This window comes from Labeo rohita, chromosome 1 (genome assembly GCF_022985175.1).
Source record: "Labeo rohita strain BAU-BD-2019 chromosome 1, IGBB_LRoh.1.0, whole genome shotgun sequence".
NCBI lineage: Eukaryota > Metazoa > Chordata > Actinopteri > Cypriniformes > Cyprinidae > Labeo > Labeo rohita.
In genome coordinates, this window is record NC_066869.1 from 15523869 (window position 1) to 15545563 (window position 21695).

The 21695-nt window shown below is 32.8% G+C and overlaps 1 protein-coding gene across 9 annotated transcripts in view; it reads right to left on the reverse strand.

The window, feature by feature from the left end:
- Positions 1 to 21695, reverse strand: part of inpp4b (inositol polyphosphate-4-phosphatase type II B) — a 192064-nt gene that overhangs the window by 37919 nt on the left and 132450 nt on the right. For all 9 annotated transcript variants that reach the window (XM_051107142.1, XM_051107168.1, XM_051107183.1 and 6 more), the window contains 2 exons: positions 16979 to 17087; positions 4827 to 5010 (listed from right to left, as the gene is read on the reverse strand). In XM_051107142.1, coding sequence (XP_050963099.1) covers positions 4827 to 5010; positions 16979 to 17087 — 293 coding nt within the window. The remainder of the gene's footprint in view (positions 1 to 4826; positions 5011 to 16978; positions 17088 to 21695) is intronic.

The following is a 21695-nucleotide window of genomic DNA, read 5'->3' on the forward strand; positions in this document are numbered from 1 at the left end:
CTATCTATCTATCTATCTATCTATCTATCTATCTATCTATCTATCTATCTAACTATCTATCTATCTATCTGTCTATCTATCTATCCATCTAATACTGTTTTTCTGACCCTATTTGCACTTCTGGGGTGTGTATAGCTGTGCCATTGCTTAATAAAAACACTTTCACAGCCCAGTTAGGCCTTGCTTATCTGTTCAATGTAATTTGCCCTTCGTCCCCAGTAAGCTTTACTCCTCGCGTCCTCATATTTCAGGGCCAATTGAACAGACGCTGCTGTTACTTTAATATCAGCGGACGGGACGTTTGCAGTTCACCACATCAGCGCCGCCATGACCTTTTCTCGTTGTTTTAGATATGATGATCACATCCCACGATTCATCAAATTCTCCATCAGTGAACTTCTCCACGTCTCTTCTGTTTGGATTCTCACCTGTCTGAAATGGCAGTATTTTTTAATGCAGCTTTAAGAGCTATTTTTACACTCGATGGCATTTTAACAAGCCCGGTCGGCTACGCGTTCTTCTCACGTTGAGCTCCTGGCAGCGAGGTGGCATTCCTGCGGGACAATTTCTCATTGTCAGCGTGTGAGTGATAGCTCATCACGCGTCAGGATCTCAATGTTCAGTGTCATTACCAAAACACGCATTCCTGAGAGCAGGAAATGGATCCAGCCGTTCATTCTCAGACGTGCGCTACAGCGACAGCACACTCCGGCACTTAGAGCTCTTCTGACATTTATCCAGGGTTTCAGACCTCAAGTACCCAGACTTTCTCTGCTGCATCCAAAAGTCGTTCCCCTCTCCGCCACACAGAAAACACACATTAAAACCTGACTGCAACTTATGTTAATTTTGCTTGATTTTCATTTATATGCACCATTTTACTATAAACTATTATATTGCTAAATGATTAAATATCATTCTTACATCTATTAATGAAGAGAAATAATAGTATAAATAATAGTGCAGTTTGCTCTAAAAAAAAAAAAAAAATATATATATACATATAAATTACAATTAAACTAAAATTAAAAATAAAATAAAAATAGCTCTAAAAATAACATAAAAAAATAAGATTACTTTAGTTTCATCGACATGCACCATTTTACTCTATACTATTATATTAGTACATTAAAATGAAAATAAATAAATATCATGTTTACATCTACTAATTTAAAGGAATAATACATACATTTACACATAAATAATAAAATAAATAACTTAAATAGAAATAAATAGAAAGAAAGAAATTTCTTTAAAATTACTGTTTGGTTAACATGATACATAAATACATACATAAATAAATCAGTAAATAAATAAATAAAGTTATATTTTGTAAACTGTTTGGTTAAACTGATAGCTCTAAAAAATAAAATAAAATAAAATAAAATAAAATAAAATAAAATAAAATAAAATAAAATAAAATAAAATATTTTTACAGTTGCAAAATGAAATAAAATAAATAAAATAAAATAAACATCAACTATTCCATTCTAAAACATTCTAATAATATGTAAATAAAATAAAATAAGATATAGTTCTAACAGATTTTGAATCCACAGTAACAACTTTTGTTTGATAAAATGATAGTTCTAAAAAAATAAAATAAACTGTTTGGTTAAACTGATAGTTCTAAAAAATAAAATAAAATAAAATAAAATAAAAATATCAACTCTGTAGTTCTAAAACATTTTTAATTATATCTAAAAAATAATAATAATAAGTCAAATATATAGTTCTAACAGATTTTGAATCCACAGTTACAGCTTTTGTTTGGTTAAAATGACAGTTCTAAAAATGAATAAAATATCATAAAAAAAAAAAAAAAGTTTTGCAGTTGCAAAAATAAAATAAATAAAATAAATTACTATGCAGTTCTAAAACATTTAAAAATAAAATAAAATACATTTTGAATTAATTCCTGTACAATTGCTGTTTGGTAAATATGATATGTCTAATTAAATAAATAAACATTTGATTTGATTTTTGGAACTGTAATTTTGACCGAAATCTCAGCCCTAGATGGTGTGCTTGTAGTGCTGTACACAAATCTAACGCAACATCAATGAGCACCCACACAAACAGTGTCTGAGGGCTGGAGATTTCAATCAGCAACAGCGGCGTCTGATTCAGCGTGTGATCACGCGCCGGCCGTCGCACCGCTAATCAAGGAGGTGAAGAGAGGCGGCGGAGAGAATTAAGCAATGAAGGCGGCTGATTGGCGCTATTCCACTGTGGCAGAAACAATCTCTGTGTCACAGATTGCACACTGACGGCAGCAGATGTAATTCATTAATTACACACATAAAACATGAAGGCCTCCAAAGCAGACACTCGGCCTGGTGGCTTCTGTTGGCTTTGGCAGAGGGGAATGTGACAGACCGACGGCCGTTTGTCCGCAAACGGACCCGTTTCAGGCCAAGACTCTGTGGTCTGAGGGAACGGGACGACACGCTTAGTGACTCGCACACGCTGCGTTTGTGGATGTGAAATCTGCTGTTGTCTAGAGAAACACAAAGCGCATTCACTGCTGTATTCATTCAGCACGCACTTCATTTTTGAATGGTTTAGAGAAAGTGTTATGTTTTTGGTCATGGTACCATGCTAATATCATTTTTTAAGGCACAGAGCTATGGTATTATACAGTACAGTAACATAGTTTTGTGAATGTTAGTGACCGGCAGCAGCACTAGCTGTCATTTCTCGGAGTGATTCAGCAGCAGCAGATTCACAACGTGAATAAAGTGAGTGTGACAGTAATATATTTCATTAAAAGAGATATTTGCCCTTAAAGCATGAACATTTGCAGGACTATAAATAGACATACTATCAGCTGCCTCATTTTACATTGATGTTCCCAAAGCACCGTCTTGAAGATTAATACTTGATTTAAATTGTACTTTTACTTTAAAACTTCATGCAATTCCAGATCGACTTGGGTATGCAAAGACGCTGGCGAAAATTGCCTTTCGCATTGAGACTTTTCAAGGGTTTTTTTGATGAGTCATAGTAATAGCATAATGAATCCTCATCTATACCTTACGTCCAGTTATTACCTAAAAAATGGTATATTTTTTTTTACATTATGTATTAATTCAAGGACACTGGCTAAAATTGTCTTTCAAGGTTTTTCAGATAAGTCATAATCATTTACTTGAAAAAAATATTTTTGTATAATGAACCAATGAAGGAATAAAAAAAAATAAATTCAAGGACACTGGCTAAAATTGTCTTTCAGTTTTTTTTTTTTTTTTATTGAAATTAATTAATTCGTTCATTCAAGGACAATGGCTAAAATGTCTTTCAAGGATTTTTTTTTGATGATTATATTGAAAAATAGATAAATAAATAAAAAAGAAATAAATTTAAGGACATTGGCTAAATTTGTCTTAATTATTGTCATAATTATTGTCATAATTATTACATAAAAATATATAATGTCTGACTGAATAAATTAATGAATTTACATTGGCTTAAATTGTCTTTTAAGATGAGTCATAATCGTACTTGAAAAAATATTTTTGTATATTGAATGAATGAAGGAATAAAAATAAATAAATTCAAGGACACTGGCTAAAATTGTCTTTCAGGGTTTTTTAATTAAAATAAATTCATTTATTTATTCATTCATTCATTCATGCAAGGACAATAGCTAAATAGGCTTTCAAGGATTTTTTTGATACTGAAAATATATTGAAAAATAGATAAATAAAAACAGAAATAAATTTAAGGACATTGGCTAAAATTGTCTTTCAAAAGTTTTTAGATGAGTCATAATTATTACATAAAAATATATCATGTCTGACTGAATTAATGAATTTACATTGGCTAAAAAGTTTTTTGATAAGTCAATAATCAGTAAATTGAAAAAAAAAAAATAAAAAAAATAAAAAAAAATAAAATAAAATTAAATTAAATTAAATTAAATTAAATAAGGACATTGGCTAAAATGGTCTTTCACAGGTTTTTTGATGAGTCAAATTCATTACATTGAAAAAAAACATATAATGACTGACTGACTGAATTAATGAATGAATTTATTTATTTAATGCCATTGGCCTAAATTGTCTTTCAAGGCATTTTTGATAAGTCATAATCATTATATTGAAATATACATATATATATATACATATATATACATACATATATATATATATATATATATATAATGAATAAATGAATAAATGAATGAATGAATGAATGAATGAATGAACGAATGAATAAACAAATAAATTAATAAATAAAAAGGGTTTTTGATGAGTTATTATACCTTATATAATAATTCTTTAATAGATAATTAGTTACTATCTATTTTTAAATATTTTATTAAATGATAATACTACTAATAATAATGAATCCTCACCTACACCACACCACATCCAGTTATTATCTTGCAATAAAAGAAAAACAAACTATTTTTTTGTAAATAAAATATATATACATTGTTTTGATGAGTCATAATAGTACCAGAATTCATTTTTATCTATATTTCACGTTCAGTTATTACTTTTATACATATAAATATTTTTGGGGGGCAAATTTTTTTTTTCTTAAATTTGAATGTTTAATGTTAATAAATTATTAAATTGTAATATTATTACAATTTAAAGTACATTTCTTATTATTATCATTACTGTTGAAAGCAGTTGAAGCACTTCACTACACATTTTCCTTAGGATTCTTTGTTGAACAGAAAGTTCAGAAGAACAAGATTTTTTAAAAAATAGAATTCTTTTGTGACATTATAAATGTCATTCCCGTCACTTTTGATTGATTTAACGGTAAAACCCTCGCTGAAGGTTTGAAAGGCAGCTGTCAGCAGGTCTCACCTTCTCCTCCAGGCTCTTGAGGATGTCTCGGAGAGGCTGGCTGGAGCTCTGCTGGGCCGTCTGGAGCAGCTGATCGGCCAGCGCAGAGATGTGCGGCTGCAGCTGGGACACCACACGCAGGATCTCACGGGCCTTGGCCGTCTGTTCTGGAGGATAGTAGATGCACTGATACGCCGTGCTGTAGCTGGAGGACGTCAGACAAACAACACAGAGAGAGATGGAATTAATAACAGCGGGGAGATGAAGAGCGTCGTCTTGTTCATCATCAAACGCCTGTGATTACAGCTCTGTGCAGCAAATACACTGTGACTTCAATGTGCAGCAATCTGAATGGCAAATATATCTAATAACGCCAGCCAAACCAATTCCGGTCCCTGCGTGAACAGCGCTCGCTTCCCGAACATCACGGCCCGCATTTCATCTGAGCTCGGGAGACACTGGCAGGCAGGAGAAATTACTATTTTTTTAAGGGATCATATCATGCTTTTTTAGCAGATCATTTTTCTCCCGATGGCCACTTACACAGTTTGTGCCTAAAGAGGCATGATTTGGTTTTTCATGATATGTTACACTCTCTCTGAACCTGTGGATGTTTGTATAGATGACAAACAAGACAATGGACTGAAAGTGAAAGATGCCAGACATTGATTCAGGCCTCAATTTAACTGACCTCTTGTGCCAATATGATTGCCATAAAAAAGTACTTAAAATAAACCATTTTATCATTTAAAATATTATTTATTTATTATTATTATTATGTACTTTAATATAATATTTGTATTATAAAATTATTAAATATTATGTATAAAACAAATTATTTTAATATTTAAAAATATGATTTTTATATTGTTGTTATTTATTTAAATAATAATAATATAATAACATTATTAATAAAAATATATTATAAATGAATAGATTTTCTATAATAAATACAATATAATATATAATATTATTTTAGATAAAATTATGTATTTCCTAGTAAACATATTTTAAATTCATTATTATTTAAATATATTTAAAATATGAATATGAAATTATAAAATAATTTATCAAAAGCATTAAGATAAATATACATAACTTCAAAATTATTATTAGTAAAATACACTGAAATATGAATATTAATATCAGAATATATGTATTATTTATATTAAATAATATAATTATATTTTAATTATAAAATAATGAATTATCAAATACAAAATAAATCACTTTATTATTTAAATATTTTAATATGATTTTTAATACTGGTATATATTATGTATTTGAAATAATAGAATAATATGTTCATTATAATATAATATTTTATACAAATAATAATATAACAATATTTAGTACCTTAAAATACAAAAAATACACTGAAAATATGAATATTAATATGAAGTTATATTTATTATTTATTTTAAATAATGTAATTATTTTAATTGTAAAATAATTTCATTGTTATTTATTTTAAAATAGTAGAATAATATAATCGTTACAAAATAATATATTTTATGCAAATAATAATATTATACAATAATATAGAAAATAATGTAAAATAATATATAATAATTTATTTTATATTTTATATAAAATTATGTATTTACTAGTAAATGTATTTTACAATTATTATTATTTAAACATATTTAAAACATCAATATTAATATAAAATTATATGTATTATTTATTTTAAATAATATAATTATATTTAATTATAAAACAATTAAATATATTTTAATATTTAAAATATGATTTTTAATGTTGTTTTAATGTTTTTGTTATTAAAATAAATTAATATTAAATCACTTTTAATTAAACAATTATAATATTTTAGATCTATTATTTATATGAAGTATAGAATTGTATCTATTTTACATGCTTTAATTTTTTTTACACTGACGAGTGATGCATACTTCTATAAGATAAGCACTATTATATATATTTCTTAAAATATAAAATAACATTAATAATACATACATATTTAAAATGTGAACATTCATGTGCCATAAACAACTTGAGAGATAAGGAGTACAAATATTTCTGAATCCTTGAATTCATGGATTTCACACAGCAGGTTGACTGTTTGCATTCATAATAAATTAGATTTAATTAAACATGTTTAACAGCATTGCATTTAACACGATTAGCACTAATTTGACAGTATAAGCATAATTCTGCAAAGCTGTTCTGAACTATTGTGACAACACACACTCACAAACCCCGTTTCAATTATAATCACACTTACTGTGCTTTTATGATAATTAAATTCACTCATACAAAGAGTGCAAATTACTTTTCTGTTACTAGTCCCATTTGGATTTCATTTATGATAAATTTGCCATTAAAAAACTCATTATTTCATTATTTCCCCATCATTTACTCATAAATGAATGCCCTGCTACCTGTACTAAACTCAACCATCTGTACAGTCACAAAAGTTGCAACAATTCCAGTTTTCTCTCAGTACAAATGTCTAGACTTGAATGCCATTATGAATGTTAGAAAGGCCTCTGGACACAAGGGGCTGAAAACAAAGCAGCTCTATTATGAGTATCCCATTCATGTCCACTTTTAATAGCAGTTGTGAGATTCCTTCAGACGCCTTCAAAGACACCACAGCATCCACACTTCAACAACTGGGGTGATAAGGGCAAACGCATAATGACGAGACGCTGCGCGCTCATGCCGGGCGGTAGTTTAACTGGACACGAGTCAGTCTGTAAGTTTGTTTGTGATGCTGGAGATTAGAGACGGAGTGTTAGCGTCCTGATCCCAGATCAGCGTATTAGACGAGACACACAGAGCCGAGGCTCATCGCTTCAGATAATTGGCTCCCGGGAGGATCGCTAACCACCGCGGCTCTGAGCAAATAAAAGGCCTTGCTTAAAGAAAGGAGACGCACACCAAAGGACAGAGAGAAATATAAGAGGACATCAATAACACAAGCTACTGGACTCATTTAGCAAGTCTACAATGACTCAACACAGCAGAGACTAGTGCTCCAACAGGCTAAACAGTCAAACTGATGCTACTTAGCCAACATAAATATATGTATACATACTGTTTTTGTGATCTGATTTATTATAATAAGCGAACTGGTTGGTAGACAGTTTGTTTTACTGAGCCAGTTTGTTCATATTGTTTCAGTGAACTGAATCCTTTGACTGATCAACTTCGCAGTCTGTTTCAGAGAATCAATTTGCTCCGATGGTTCTATTGATTCACCAATTAATCCGAGTTGTCATGAAATTGTTCTCACAAATTAATTTAGTTTGTTTAAATAAAATCGATTTGTTTAGACAGTTCATTTCAGTGAGTTGACCTAAAAAAAGATTTGTTGATTCATTTAAGGTCACCACTCAAATGTGTTCATGAGTGTTCACTCAAATTAGTTCATTTTAATGAGTTGGATAAAAAAATGACTGATTTCATTCAATAGTGTTTAAAAGAGTCACTTTGAACTGTCTGTTTTAGTGATTCAGTTCATTTGGAGAGTTCATTTCAATCAGCTGTTTTAAAACACATTCGCTGAATCATTTGAGTCATAACTCAACAGTGTTTAAGAAAGTCAGTTCTAATGGTTGTTTTAGCAAATTGGCTGATTTAGACAGTTTATTTCAATGAACTGGTTCAAAATTGATTTACAGAGTCCTTTATGAATCAGTATTGATTAGGACAATTAATGTGAATGGTCAGTTTTAGTGATTCAGTTCAGTATAATCACTGAATCATTTGAGTCATCACTCAAGAGTGTCCACAGAAGTCAGTTCTAATGGTTGTTTTAGCAAATTGGTTGATTCAGTTTATTTCAATGAAGTGGTTCAAAATGGATTCACAGACTCCTTTATGAATCAGTAGTGATTAGAACGTGATTAGAATATGAATGGTCTGTTTTAGTGAATCAGTTCATTTGGAGAGTTCATTTCAATCAACTGGTTTAAAAAAGATTCACTGAATCATTTGAGTCACACAAAAGTGTTCATAAAAGTCAGTTCTAATTGTTGTTTTAGGGAATTTGTTGATTTAGACAGTTTATTTTAATGAACTGGTTCAAAATAGATTCACAGACTCCTTTATGAATCAGTAGTAATTGTTTTAACAAATTGGATCATTGAGTTTATTTCAGTGAACTGGTTCAAAAAATAGATTCACAGATTCCTTTATCAATCAATAGTGATTAGAAAAATTGTTTTAAACTTTTTGTTTTAGGGGATTAGTTCATTTGGACACTTCATTACAATTACCTGGTTTAAAAAATAGATTTACTGAATCATTTGAGTCACTCAAGAGTGTTCATAAAAGTCAGTTCTAATGGTTGTTTCAGTGAATTGATTCATTGAGTTTTAATGAAATGGTTCAAAATAATTAATTAAAAGTAATTAAAGTAACTTTTTTCTTTTTTATTTTCATTCATCACTCAATTTGAATGGCCTGTTTTAGTGATTCAGTTCATACAGACACACTGAGCAATGAGCCCATTTAAAAACAGACTCACAGATGAACTGGATTCATCACTGAATAGTGTTCACAAAATTTAATTCATTTCAGTTTGTTGTAATCAAACTGATTCTTTCAAAAAAAATAATTTCAATGAACTGGTTCAAACATTCACTCATCATCAGAATCATCTGAGTCATTTGAGTCACTCAGTGTTCATAAAAGTCAGTTCTAAATGTTGTTTTAGCGAATTGGTTCATTGAGTTTATTTCAATGATTTGGTTCAAACAGTAGATTCACATATTCCATGATTAATCAATAGAGATTAGAAAAAGCAATGTGAATGGACTGTTTTAGCAATTCAGTTCATTTGGACAGTTCATTTCAATCAACTAGATTAAAAAGAGACTTAAATAATTAGAGTTATCACTCACAGGCTTTCACAAATTTGAATTCAATCCAATTTGTTTTACTCAATTTGATTCACTGAAAGTTCATTTCAATGAACAGGTTCAAAAATAGATTCATGGGCTGCTTTAAAAATAGATTCACAGATTCATTTGAATCACTCACAATAACGTGATATACAAAAATTGAGATCCTCATTGTTTTGTGCTGTTTTTGGTTAGTAACTTAAAGTGAAGTAAATGTACAATAATGCTTCGTGTGGCAGCAGATCATCTCTAATATTGATGAAAAAAATATAAAAACAAACAGTCCTAAAAAGTCCTAAAATCAAACAAAGGAAAAAGAGAAAGGGTGTGGTGTTTATTAGGGTGTGATTGACAGGAATCACATCCCCATAATGCCACCTGAGACCCGGCGCCGTGGTTAATGACTTGACGGCCACAAGCCTCAGGAGAGCCAGAGCCTATCTAGTCTGAAGAGCTTCTTTATCAGCCTGGCTTCAAGAAAACAGCATTTGTGCCGGGATGACTAGCAGTAGAGGAAAGCACCTGACTCATTCATCACAAACCCTTCAGCCACTGCTCCCAATCTCAAACACCAGACACAACCTGTGGAGCTTTTTGCATTTTCATTTACATGTGGGCCTGACAGTCTCTACAGACTTTAGTCTAAGCAGTTGTCCTACTGAAACTGAGCCACAGATACAGCAAACAGCATTAGCATAGTAATAGCAGATTCACTTTAGCAAGTCAGTTTGTTCAGCTGGTTCATTATAATAATAACTGGTTCAAAAGAATGAATCCATTTCAATCATAAGTCAGTTGTTATATAAAAAATGTAATATTTTAAAGTCGTATATAATATCTTATACAAAAAACATGCATTTTTAAAGAATAATGATAATAGTAATCATAAATATGATTACATCATAGTTAGCTACATTTTTTAGCCTGCACTGTAAAGCGAACTTGAGTGGCTTTGCACTATGATTAGTTTACAGGTTGGGCAGCCACAGCGTCAAAGTATCTTCAAAGAATCATCATTAAATTAAATATACTGTCTACTCTCAAGTCCATTAGCAACTACAGTAACAGTGTGTTCTTCAAAAGGGTGCATAACTAGCCTAAAATAATCTACACCGCAGCATCAAACACGCAGCATGGGGGAAGTTTGGCCGCAGAGCAGCAGGAAATATTTCAAAGGAGCACTACCATTAGCCACATCCTCCATACGCACAGGAAGATCTCTAAATGTGCTGTCTGGATGTTCACAAATGATCAATAGACATGAAAAATGACGCTAATGAGAGGAAAGGAAACACCAAGCCCCTCAGTGCAGTCAGGCCCACGTCTCTGGTGAATCTCTAATTAAACGTACAAATATAAAGGCAGAGAGAGATGTGTATGCCACAGGATGAGAGTTTACACCAGGCCAGCCATTACAAACCGCTGCTGGCGGTCTATAATATGAGGAAAGCTATCCGTCACATTCATAACACTCATCCCAGCAAACAAAAATAACAACGTTCGGCTATGTTTCCATTAGGTTAGGAAAATGATATTTCTGAGCATTCTCTAAAAAATTAATTTAATCAAATTCAAATTTAAATTATATATATATATATATATATATATATATATATATATTTTTTTTTTTTTTTTTTTTTGATTATACAGACATTAAGGGAATATTACATTACGAATAGTTTGACCAATATATCAGTAACGTTCCATCAATGTTCTACAAATAATTCAATGAATATATAAATAATGCTCCATCGATGTTCAATGAATATATATTACTTTCCATTGATGTTACGTAAACGTATCAGTAACGTTCCATCGATGTTACACGAATATATCAATAACTTTCCTTTGATGTTAGACAAATATACTTAACATTCCATCAATGTTACATGAATATATCAAAAACATTCCATTGATGTTACACGAACATATCAATAACGTTCCCTTGATGTTACACAAATATACCAATAATGCTCCATCGATGTTACAAGAATATATCAATTACGTTCCATCAATGTTACACAAATATATCAATAACGCTCCATCGATGTTACACGAATATATATAACATTCCATCAATGTTACACGAATGTATCAATAAAGTTCCATTGATGTTACACAAATGTATCAATGTTACACAAATATATCAATAACAATCCATTGATGTTACACGAATATATCAATAACAATCCATTGATGTTACACGAATATATCAATAACAATCCATTGATGTTACACGAATATATCAATAACAATCCATGGATGTTTCACGAGTATATCAAGTGTTCCATCGATGTTACATGAATATATCAATAACATTCTATTGATGTTACACAAATATATCAATAAAGTTTCATTAATGTTAAACGAATAAATCTATAATGTTTCATCGCTGTTACACAAATATATCTACAACGTTCCTTTGATGTTATGCAAATAACATTCCATCGATGTTACATGATTAATGTTCCACTGATGTTACACAAATAAATCAAAAGTGTTCCAACGAGGTTACACTAATATATCAATAAAGTTCCATCAATGTTACATGAATATATCAATAACATTCCATTGATGTTACATGAATATCAATGACATTCCATCACTGTTACACGAATATATATCAATAGCATTTCATCGATGTTACACGAAAATATCAATAACGTTTCATCAATGTTACACAAATATATCAAAAACGTTTTATCAATGTTACACCATTAAATCAATAAAGTTCCATCAATATTACATGAATATAACTTTTCATCGATGTTACACGAATATATCAATAACGTTCCATCAATGCTACATGAATATATCAATAATGTTCCATTGATGGTCCATGTATATGTGAAAAATGTTTCTTAAATATATATATAACATTCCATCAATATTCTATAAATGTATAAACGTTCCATGAATTAATAAAAAAAGTTCTATGAATGCTTAAATGACGATCTTCTGCAAACATTTTAAGAACATTATCAAGACCAGAAAACTTTGAATGAACATTCTATAAGCTAGGCTGGAAGAATGGTTGCTTCTGACTTCGTCAGAACGCTAGCCAAAACTCTGGGAACATTGCTGGGATGTAGTTAAAGTACACACACTCAAACACACCCGTTTGTTCCATCTGGAAAGCGCCGATTATCTCTGTGCAGCGAGCAAATCGACTGCTGAACGACAGATCATTCCAGTCATGCCGACACGCTCAAATTAAAGGCAAATAAGATGCTTGTGGACTGTCGCGGATGTTAAAGAGAAATAACTGCTTGGGCTTGGAGGCGGCCTGAGGGAACCGGAGAAATGGTTATTGATTGGCTCTCACACAGCGAGCCAATCAAAGCCATTGTAGCTGCATATTACATCGGGCCGAGTGTCCACCTCTGACCTGATGGATCGGTCCGATCCCTGGCCGCCTTTCCTGCCTTGCTCTTCAGGCAGAAGAAAAGACAGATGGCTCTTTCATTTCGCTCTCAGCGTCCTTTTTTCCCCAGTACCCTACATTAATAATGGCCAAGAATCACGTCTGTCCTATTATTTGTTATCTAATCAAAGAAATTGCTAAAAGGTTGCTTTCCAGGAAGGTCTGGGCGGATGCGTGAATGAATATAGGTTTGCTCAAGAGGTCAGCTCTCATTGTCTATTAAACCACACAAAGTGTTAGCTGTTCTGTCGCAATGTTTATTCATTGCCGCATGTTGTGTAAATTCCCCTTTTATGTAAAAAGAGTTGCAGAAACAACTTAGAATGGAAAGTAAAAGTAGAGTTCATCCCAAAATTAAACTCTTGTCATTATTTATTCACTTTTGTGTCTTTTCAAAACTTTTTTCAGTGAACACAAAAATAAAACATTTTGCAGAATGCATCCAGTTGCTCTACAATGAATGAGAACTGGAGCTTTTAATCTTTAAAATTGACTTAAAAGCACCAAAAAGTAGTTTATATGCCTTGTGCACTATACCCCAAGTCTTCTGAAGAAGATTTGTGAGAAACAGATCAAATTCAAGTAACTGAAGCTCTCTGCTTAGCTGATTCATTTGAGTCAAATCTTTCCAATGAATCAAATGATTCAAGTCTAAATGATTCACACACAAATTTGACTGATCTAATTGATGATTTTAGCTGTTTGCCTTTGAAGAACAAAAGTCCTCACTCATTGCACAAATACATTCATAAACGTAATACAGCACTGATTTAATAGAATATTTTTTTTTGAAAAAGGACTTCAGAAGGATTCACTAGCTAGTGAGGCATAAAAAGGAACATCTGAGCATGAAGTAAAACATTAGCCAAGTCAGAAAGGAAACAAAATGAGGTCCATATCAGCCTGGATTAATGTGCAGCGCAAACGCTCTTTCAGAAATTGATTTCTCTCCTGTAGAAACACCAAATGTCCTTGCCCCGTATCAGTGGTGCGCTCCGCTGATAAATCTTCCCACCATTGGAGGCTGGAAACTTTTTGAAAAGATGTTCAATTTCTTTGTACTAGTATTCCTCAGTCGGTCTAGCTCAGTAACATAAAAACCCAGGCACTATAAAGAAAATAATTGGACTTTGCTTGGGTTTTAATGAGTCTGTTCTCAGAGGGGCTGAGAGCAGAACATCTCAAATGATAAAAAACGGACACATTCACACGATCGGCCTTGTGTCGACAAAACCTCCCCCCTAAGACACAAAAGCCAGCTGTGATCATTCACAAAATACAAAAATGCAAAGAAGCAAAAAAGAGAAACTTGTGGAGCTCTTTACTGATGGAAATCACAAGGGGGCTGAAATGACATGACATGCTTTTCCTTCATCTTCAGATGGCTGAGAATAGCAAACACTCACAGTTGAAATGTTTGGTGTGACGGCAAGGACAGACAAGCCGCTTCAATGACTGCCAGGCTGCTAGAGCACAGACGTGAGCTTTCTAATTAAACATCTCCGTGAGGGCAAACCGAACAGAAGATGAAGGAGGAGGAGTGAGAGATGGACGACTGAGGCAGAGAGAGACGGTCACAATTCATCTGAGAGCAACAAACATGTCAGGAGACACTCCAGAGTTGTGCCAATGGGGAAAACGTGAGACTCAGAAGTTATTAAAGTCATTAAGCACTCCAGAGAGAGAAACAACAAGACCGCTGTTACTGCATATTCCACCGACACTTTAGAACTTATGCTAACGAAACAACTTGAAGCTAAACTAAACCGAAAGCGAACACTTATTACTCTTCATGACAGTACAATCATTGCACATTCAGACTTGCAAAGTGGTTTTTACCCCAAATTATGATATATTACAAGAAAGACTGCTGCTAAAAAGAATGCAAAGTACTGCAGCAACCACCTAGAACACCCTAGCAATCACACACACAAAATCCAGGACATTTTTTCAACCACCTGGTGCATCTACCAACACCCAGCATGCCCTAGTAACATCTTAGAAACCAGAACACTTTAAAATTCATATTGCAACACATTACTGCACAATCACATAGCAACACACTAAAAAAAAAAAACTCAGAACATCTTGACAACTACACAACACACTGTGTTGTTACCTGAATGATCCACAACCGTGTTTTTTTGTTTAGTGAAAGTTGTTCATGTGTTGCTTGTTTGTCCTGAACAGTTAAACTGCTGCTGTTCTTCAGAAAAAATTGTTGGGTTTTCAGCATTTTTCTGTATTTGAGCACTTTCCAACAATGACTGTATGATTTTGAGATCCATCTTTTCACACTGAGGACAACTGAGGGACTCATATGCAACTATTACAAAAGGTTCAAAGACTCACTGATGCTCCAGAAGGAAAAACCACGCATTAAGAGCCGGGGGGTGAAAACTTTTGAACAGAATGAAGATGTGTACATTTTTCTTGCTTTGCCCAAATATCATATTTTTTTCATGTAGTACTGCCCTTCAGAAGCTACAGAAGATACTTACATGTTTCCCAGAAGACAAAAATAAGTTAAATTTACCCTGATCTTCAAACTCCAAAAGTTTTAATGCATTGTTTTTCCTTCTGGAGCATCAGTGAGCGTTTGAACCTTCCGTAATTGTTGCATATGCGTCCCTCAGTTGTCCTCAGTGTGAAAAGATGAATCTCAAAAGCATTCAGTCACTGTTGGAAAGAGTTACACAAAAATGCTGAAAAACCAAAGAATTTGTGGGACCTGTAGGATTTTTCTGAAGAACAGCAGGCAGTTTAACTGTTCAGGACAAACAAGGGACTCATGAACAACTATCACTAAACAAAAAAACACAGCTGTGGATCATTCAGGTAACAACACAGTATTAAGAATCAAGCATATATAAACTTTTGAACAAGGTCATTTTTATAAATTCAACTATTTTCTCTTGTGGTATATATGTAAACGTCATTTATGTGACATATCTTATTCAGGTCAGTAAAATAAATAATAAGCATTTTGCAGATTCTGCAAGGTGTATGTAATCTACATTCTCCTCTAGGAGTAAGTTTGTAATTGTGTAGGATATGGCTACGATACGTTCTCTCTACTTCGATAGTGTGTGTATGAACATTAAAGTCCCAGATAAACTCCAGACTTCATTCAACATCAGTGCGGCAGAAAATCACAGCCCTATCAGGTTCACAGATCAGGGCTCTCGCTCACTTTCAACTGGAATCAAAGCTTGAGGAATCATGAAATAAAATAAAAATCCTCCATCATCCATTGAAGCCAACTGGATTTGACCAGATTAATCGACTGATCAATTTAAAGAGTGTTAATAAGGGGAAAATATTTGAGCCGAAAGCAAAAAACATTAACAACATTAACTTTATCAGAAAGATAAAAACGTACGCGTGGAGTAGAGTTCTGCTTCCGAATGATGCAACCTTCGTACAATTCCCTGGAAATACATCTAAACGTGCTGCAGCTCAGACGGCTTATTCCTCTCTAGCAAAATAATCAATTAATATGTTCATTTGCCTCAGTGCAAAATATTGAGACTCATCGCCATCAATATGTACCGAATTTATAGTTCTTTGCAGCTTGACAGGCTGTGGTCTGAAAATAATGTTATTAATTTTTTATTTTTTTTGTTTCACAGACATAAAGACATGGATGACAGTGATAAAATGAATTTATAATATCTCATTAAATGAAAAAACTCCTCTGTGGTCTCCTGTTGACAAATTAATCTTGTATAAAATCAAAACGACATACAGAAGGATGCTGGTGAGTGTCTGATGCACAAACGGAGGCTTTCATGCTTTCATACAGCTGTCAGAAAATCATTCTCCATCACCAGAGCAAAGTAATCAGAAGAGATGCGTGTGAACACGCGGAGACTGACCTCTTCTTCTCGGATTCGTATTTGCTGAGCAGTTTCTGCAAGCCTCCGTTCTTGAAGCCTTGCGAATGGGCTGCCGGAGCTCCTACTGTGACCACATCATAGAAGGAATCTGCGGAGGAAACATGCGCAAACATCCTTCAACGGGCCTCACAAATCACAAACAAGCCCACGGCACACAGTTTGCATCTATATTTTGTCTTGTTTTATGTGCTTCCTATTGTTTTGTGAATATAGCCCGAACAGCTTGTTCCACCTTTAGCTTTCTGAGGCTCTGACAACTTACGATACATCTATTGAAGAGGATTCAGTGTGGAACGACATGCTGTTTAGATGCATGTAAACATACGCAACGTGCTTCAAGTATGAAAAACACCTGCGCAACTGACTTAATAATGAATATCTCCAGTGATAATGTAGAAAAGACAGAAAAACCATGAACTAGACAGCAGTATATGCTTCAACTTCAAAAAACCCTGCATTTAATAGCCACATTTCCAGTTATTATACAGTATTTACAGAATTTATACAGAACTAACAGTAAACAATAATATTGGTAACACTTTACAATACAGTTCATTAGTTAACATGAACTAAGAGTAAACAATACTTCTACAGTATTTATTAATGTTAGTTCATGTTAATTTCAACATTTACTAATGCGTTATTAAAATAAAAAGTTAACATTGCATGAACTAACAGTGAACAACTGTTTTTTTTATTAACTAACATTAACAAAGCTCAATAAATACTATAATAAATATAATGTTCATTGTTCGTTCATGTCAGTTAATATATTAACATTAACTAATGGAAGCTTATTGTAAAGCGTTACTGAATTATTCTATAATAATAACCCACACAAACATATTTACTTTAACATACTACAAATATTATAAGTGTATTGATTTATTTAGTGTATTTTTAAAAACTAAAATACAATATTAAAAAAACTTAAAAAATACAAGATTATATTATAATTAAATAATAATTAAAATACATAATAATTAATAATTATAAATAATTAATAAATAGTATGTTTATAAATTAAAAAAAGACAAAAATCAATTCACATATGATATTTGTAAATGAAAAAAAGCAGTTATTATTGTTATTATTATTATTATTAATAATAAAATACATTTTTATACATTCTAAACATATTATTCTAAATATTATTATTTTATTATTATTATTAATTTTTTCATAAATATAAAATATTTGTCATAAATAATATAAATAAAACTCTGTGTGTGTCTGTAAAGATTTCATAAATAAATAATTATATTTTTCCGAAATAAAAAAATGTAAATAATATAAATCATAAATAATATAATAAAAGTTATTGCATAAATAATATAAATAAAAGTTAGACATATGCTAGACATCACTCCATGAAATGTGGCAGTAACAGGATTTTCCTTCTTGTATATTTTTATAACCTATAACTTGTTAATTTGTGATTGTAAAACGTTTGTGTTTGTTATAACTGTTCAAATAGTGTTTTCTGACAAAACAATTCATTACACAAATGAACCTGCAGACTTTATGAGATTATTTTAGATCTGGTTGTTTTGTTTCAAGGCTTAAAACTCTTTACTTCAGCAGGCCGATGTGTCCTACAGGCAATATAAACGCTTGCTTAGAGCCTTAACATGCTGCGGTGGAGAATATTAATAAATATCACAACCTCTTGACATTTATCCCCCAATACACATAGAAAGAAAGTGGCGACAAAACGATTTACACATGATATTTGCCGTGGCTCTATGGATGTTTTATTATTACACCCATTTTTACACCAATTGGGGCCCATTTTCATGATTTCACCTCCATTCCCAAGCAGCCCATGGAGAAAACCAACGGGAAATATCACGGTGGAGGTCACACGCTGCATCGGCAGTATTTCTGTCAGATATATGCAAGGTCAGCCAATCGGCTCCACGGGAAGTGAGCGCAACACATTAAATGGCAAATAATGATTTAGGCCCGTTTAAACGCGCTGACCCCGAAGCGGCAGGATCACGACGCTGGCCGCCGCTACGGACGCTTCGTTCCTCGGCTAATGACGACGAGGTTCTCGTGCGACGACTTCCATCCCGCCCTCAAGCTCTCCGGAGCTTCCAGAGCATCTAATTGGCTGTTTCACAACAGTGTATCCACACGATGAATACAGTGGCATATATACGGGTCAGGATCATCCGTCACGCATGGCCCAATTTGGATTTGCGCAGGTTCTTGCAGTCTCTATAAATGGAGGCTCTGATCCGAGGGGCTCAGGCACCTGTGTTTCTCCATGGAGGAGATGAATTGTTTGCAGAGGCTAAGAAATGTTTAAAGCGGGGCTGTCCATTTAATAAGGTAATTTAGTGCGATTTTAATTCTGTATTGTACAAAATATATATATATAAATAATTAGGGCACACTAAAATGAATATTCTGTCAACATTTACTCACGTCGTTTCAACTATGATTTTTGTGAGTATTAAAGAAGAACAATCGATGCTAGTAAAGAAGCTTTATTTTTAAAGAGGTCATATGTGACCTTGGACCACAAAACCAGCCTTAAGCAGTACAATATATGTGTAGCAATAGCCAACAATAAATTGTTTGGGTCAAAATTTATATATTTTTTCTTTTATGCCAAAAATCATTAGGATATTATATGAAGACGTTCATGTTCCATGAAGATATTTTGTAATTTTCTACCAAAAATATATCAAAACTTAATTTTTGATTAGTAATTGCTTAGCATTGCTAAGAACTTCATTTGGACAACTTTAAAGGCGATTTTCTCAATATTTAGATTTTTTTGCACCATCAGATTCCAGATTTTCAAATAGTTGTATTTCGGCCAAATATTGTCCTATTCTAACAAACCACACATCAATGGAAATATTATTTATTCAGCTTTTAGATGATGTATAAATCTCAATTTCAAAAAAATTGACCCTTATGAATGGTTTTGTGGTCCAGGGTCACAAAACCTGGCTTCTTCTGCTTTTAAGTGCTAAAATCAGGTCCCTGGTGCATCTACTAACCCAGAAAACGTGAAAAAGGACAACCTAGTAACTTCGTCTAGGTAATGCCTTTTTCTGCAAGCATGTGAAAAAATGTGCTGCTCAGATTTGGCTCTCCTCGTGATTTAGGAAGCTTATTATAGGGGATCTTATTATAATATTATAATATTACCACCCCTTCATCTGCACATTTCCACCTACAGCGCCGTAATTTCGTTTTCGCAAGCGACAACGGTGTACCATTTTCAACGCCATGGCAAAAGGTCGAGCAAAGCAGTGGATTTATTGATTTATTTACTCTATATTACACTGCTGACACACAGATCTAATATACACATGTCATTTCTGTCTCAACTGTTTACCTTCACAGACATAACCGACTGTTCTGTGTGTTTTTAACAAACTTATGTGTGTATTTGACAGTTTAAGCGCAATTAGACATGAAGGAGAAAGTTTAGTACTTTCTTTCTTGTGCTTTGGATTTGTGCGCTCAGAAAACCCTATATCAGAAGTTTAAACTAAAATGGTTTAAAACACATGATTTCAGCACAACAGACATGATAATCAAAACCAAACAGTTTTTTGAGAGTATCTGAGCTATGAGCTGTAAAGGCGGAAAAGGGGGCAGGGAGCTCATTTGCATTTGCATTTAAAGAGACATGCACAAAAACAGCATGTTTCTGCTTCCATTCAAAACGGGCATTTTCAAAATGAAATAAATGATCTGTGGGGTATTTTGAGATGAAACTTCACAGACACATTCTGGGGAGACCTGAGGCTGAGGCTGATATTACATCTTGTAAAAGGCATAATAGGTCTACTTTAAGAGTGTAGGATATTCAAAGAGAAATGTTAGACGGGGTTTGTCATTTAAATGTGTAAATAGGTTTAGAAGGATTAGAAAACACTTCCATATTTCATATTCTGACATGTTGTGGGTCTTAAGAGCAGCTGTAAGTGGCTTGTCACCACTAGGCAAAAAAGAAAAACACAAACATCCGTGGCATTTTGCTAGTATAACAAGCAAAGCTAGTCTGAAAAGTGCTGTCCACTACTGTCAGCTCAAGACTTCTGTCTGAGGCTGTAAACAAAAACAGCTTCTAGGAAAGTGTTTGGGCAGAGTGATTGAAGACGGCGCACCATTAACAACATGAACTCGGAGACGATTTCTGGCTTTTAAACTCTTATTCTGTCATTCAGCTGTTCTGTACAAGACTCTCTGCCATGATGATGATGCATTTGAATATCAAATGCCATTTTCTGCACATGAATATAATCATTTTAGCATTAGCAATCAATTGTTTTTTCTTTAAAATCCGCAAAAGAAATTCTGTATATAAAATATTTGATTATATATTACTAATTTATATACATTATTGTTTAAAAAATTGGGGTCTGTACTTATTACTGATTCATACTTTAATTCAATTTTACTTAAATGCAATTAAACTGACCCAAAGTGACAGTAAAGGCTTTTACATGATAATTAAAAAAACAGGGATGCACCAAATTTTTGGCCACCAAAAATGGCATTTTCGGTTGTTGGCCGAAAAAGAAACACGGCTGAAAAAAACTACTGGAAAAGCAGAGTCCACTCATTTAACGCACCGACAGGAAATTTCTATGTAGTATACTTGTTCCTGATTGCACTGCTCACATGCTCTGATAATAACAGCTTTGTAGGACTACACATTAGTTTG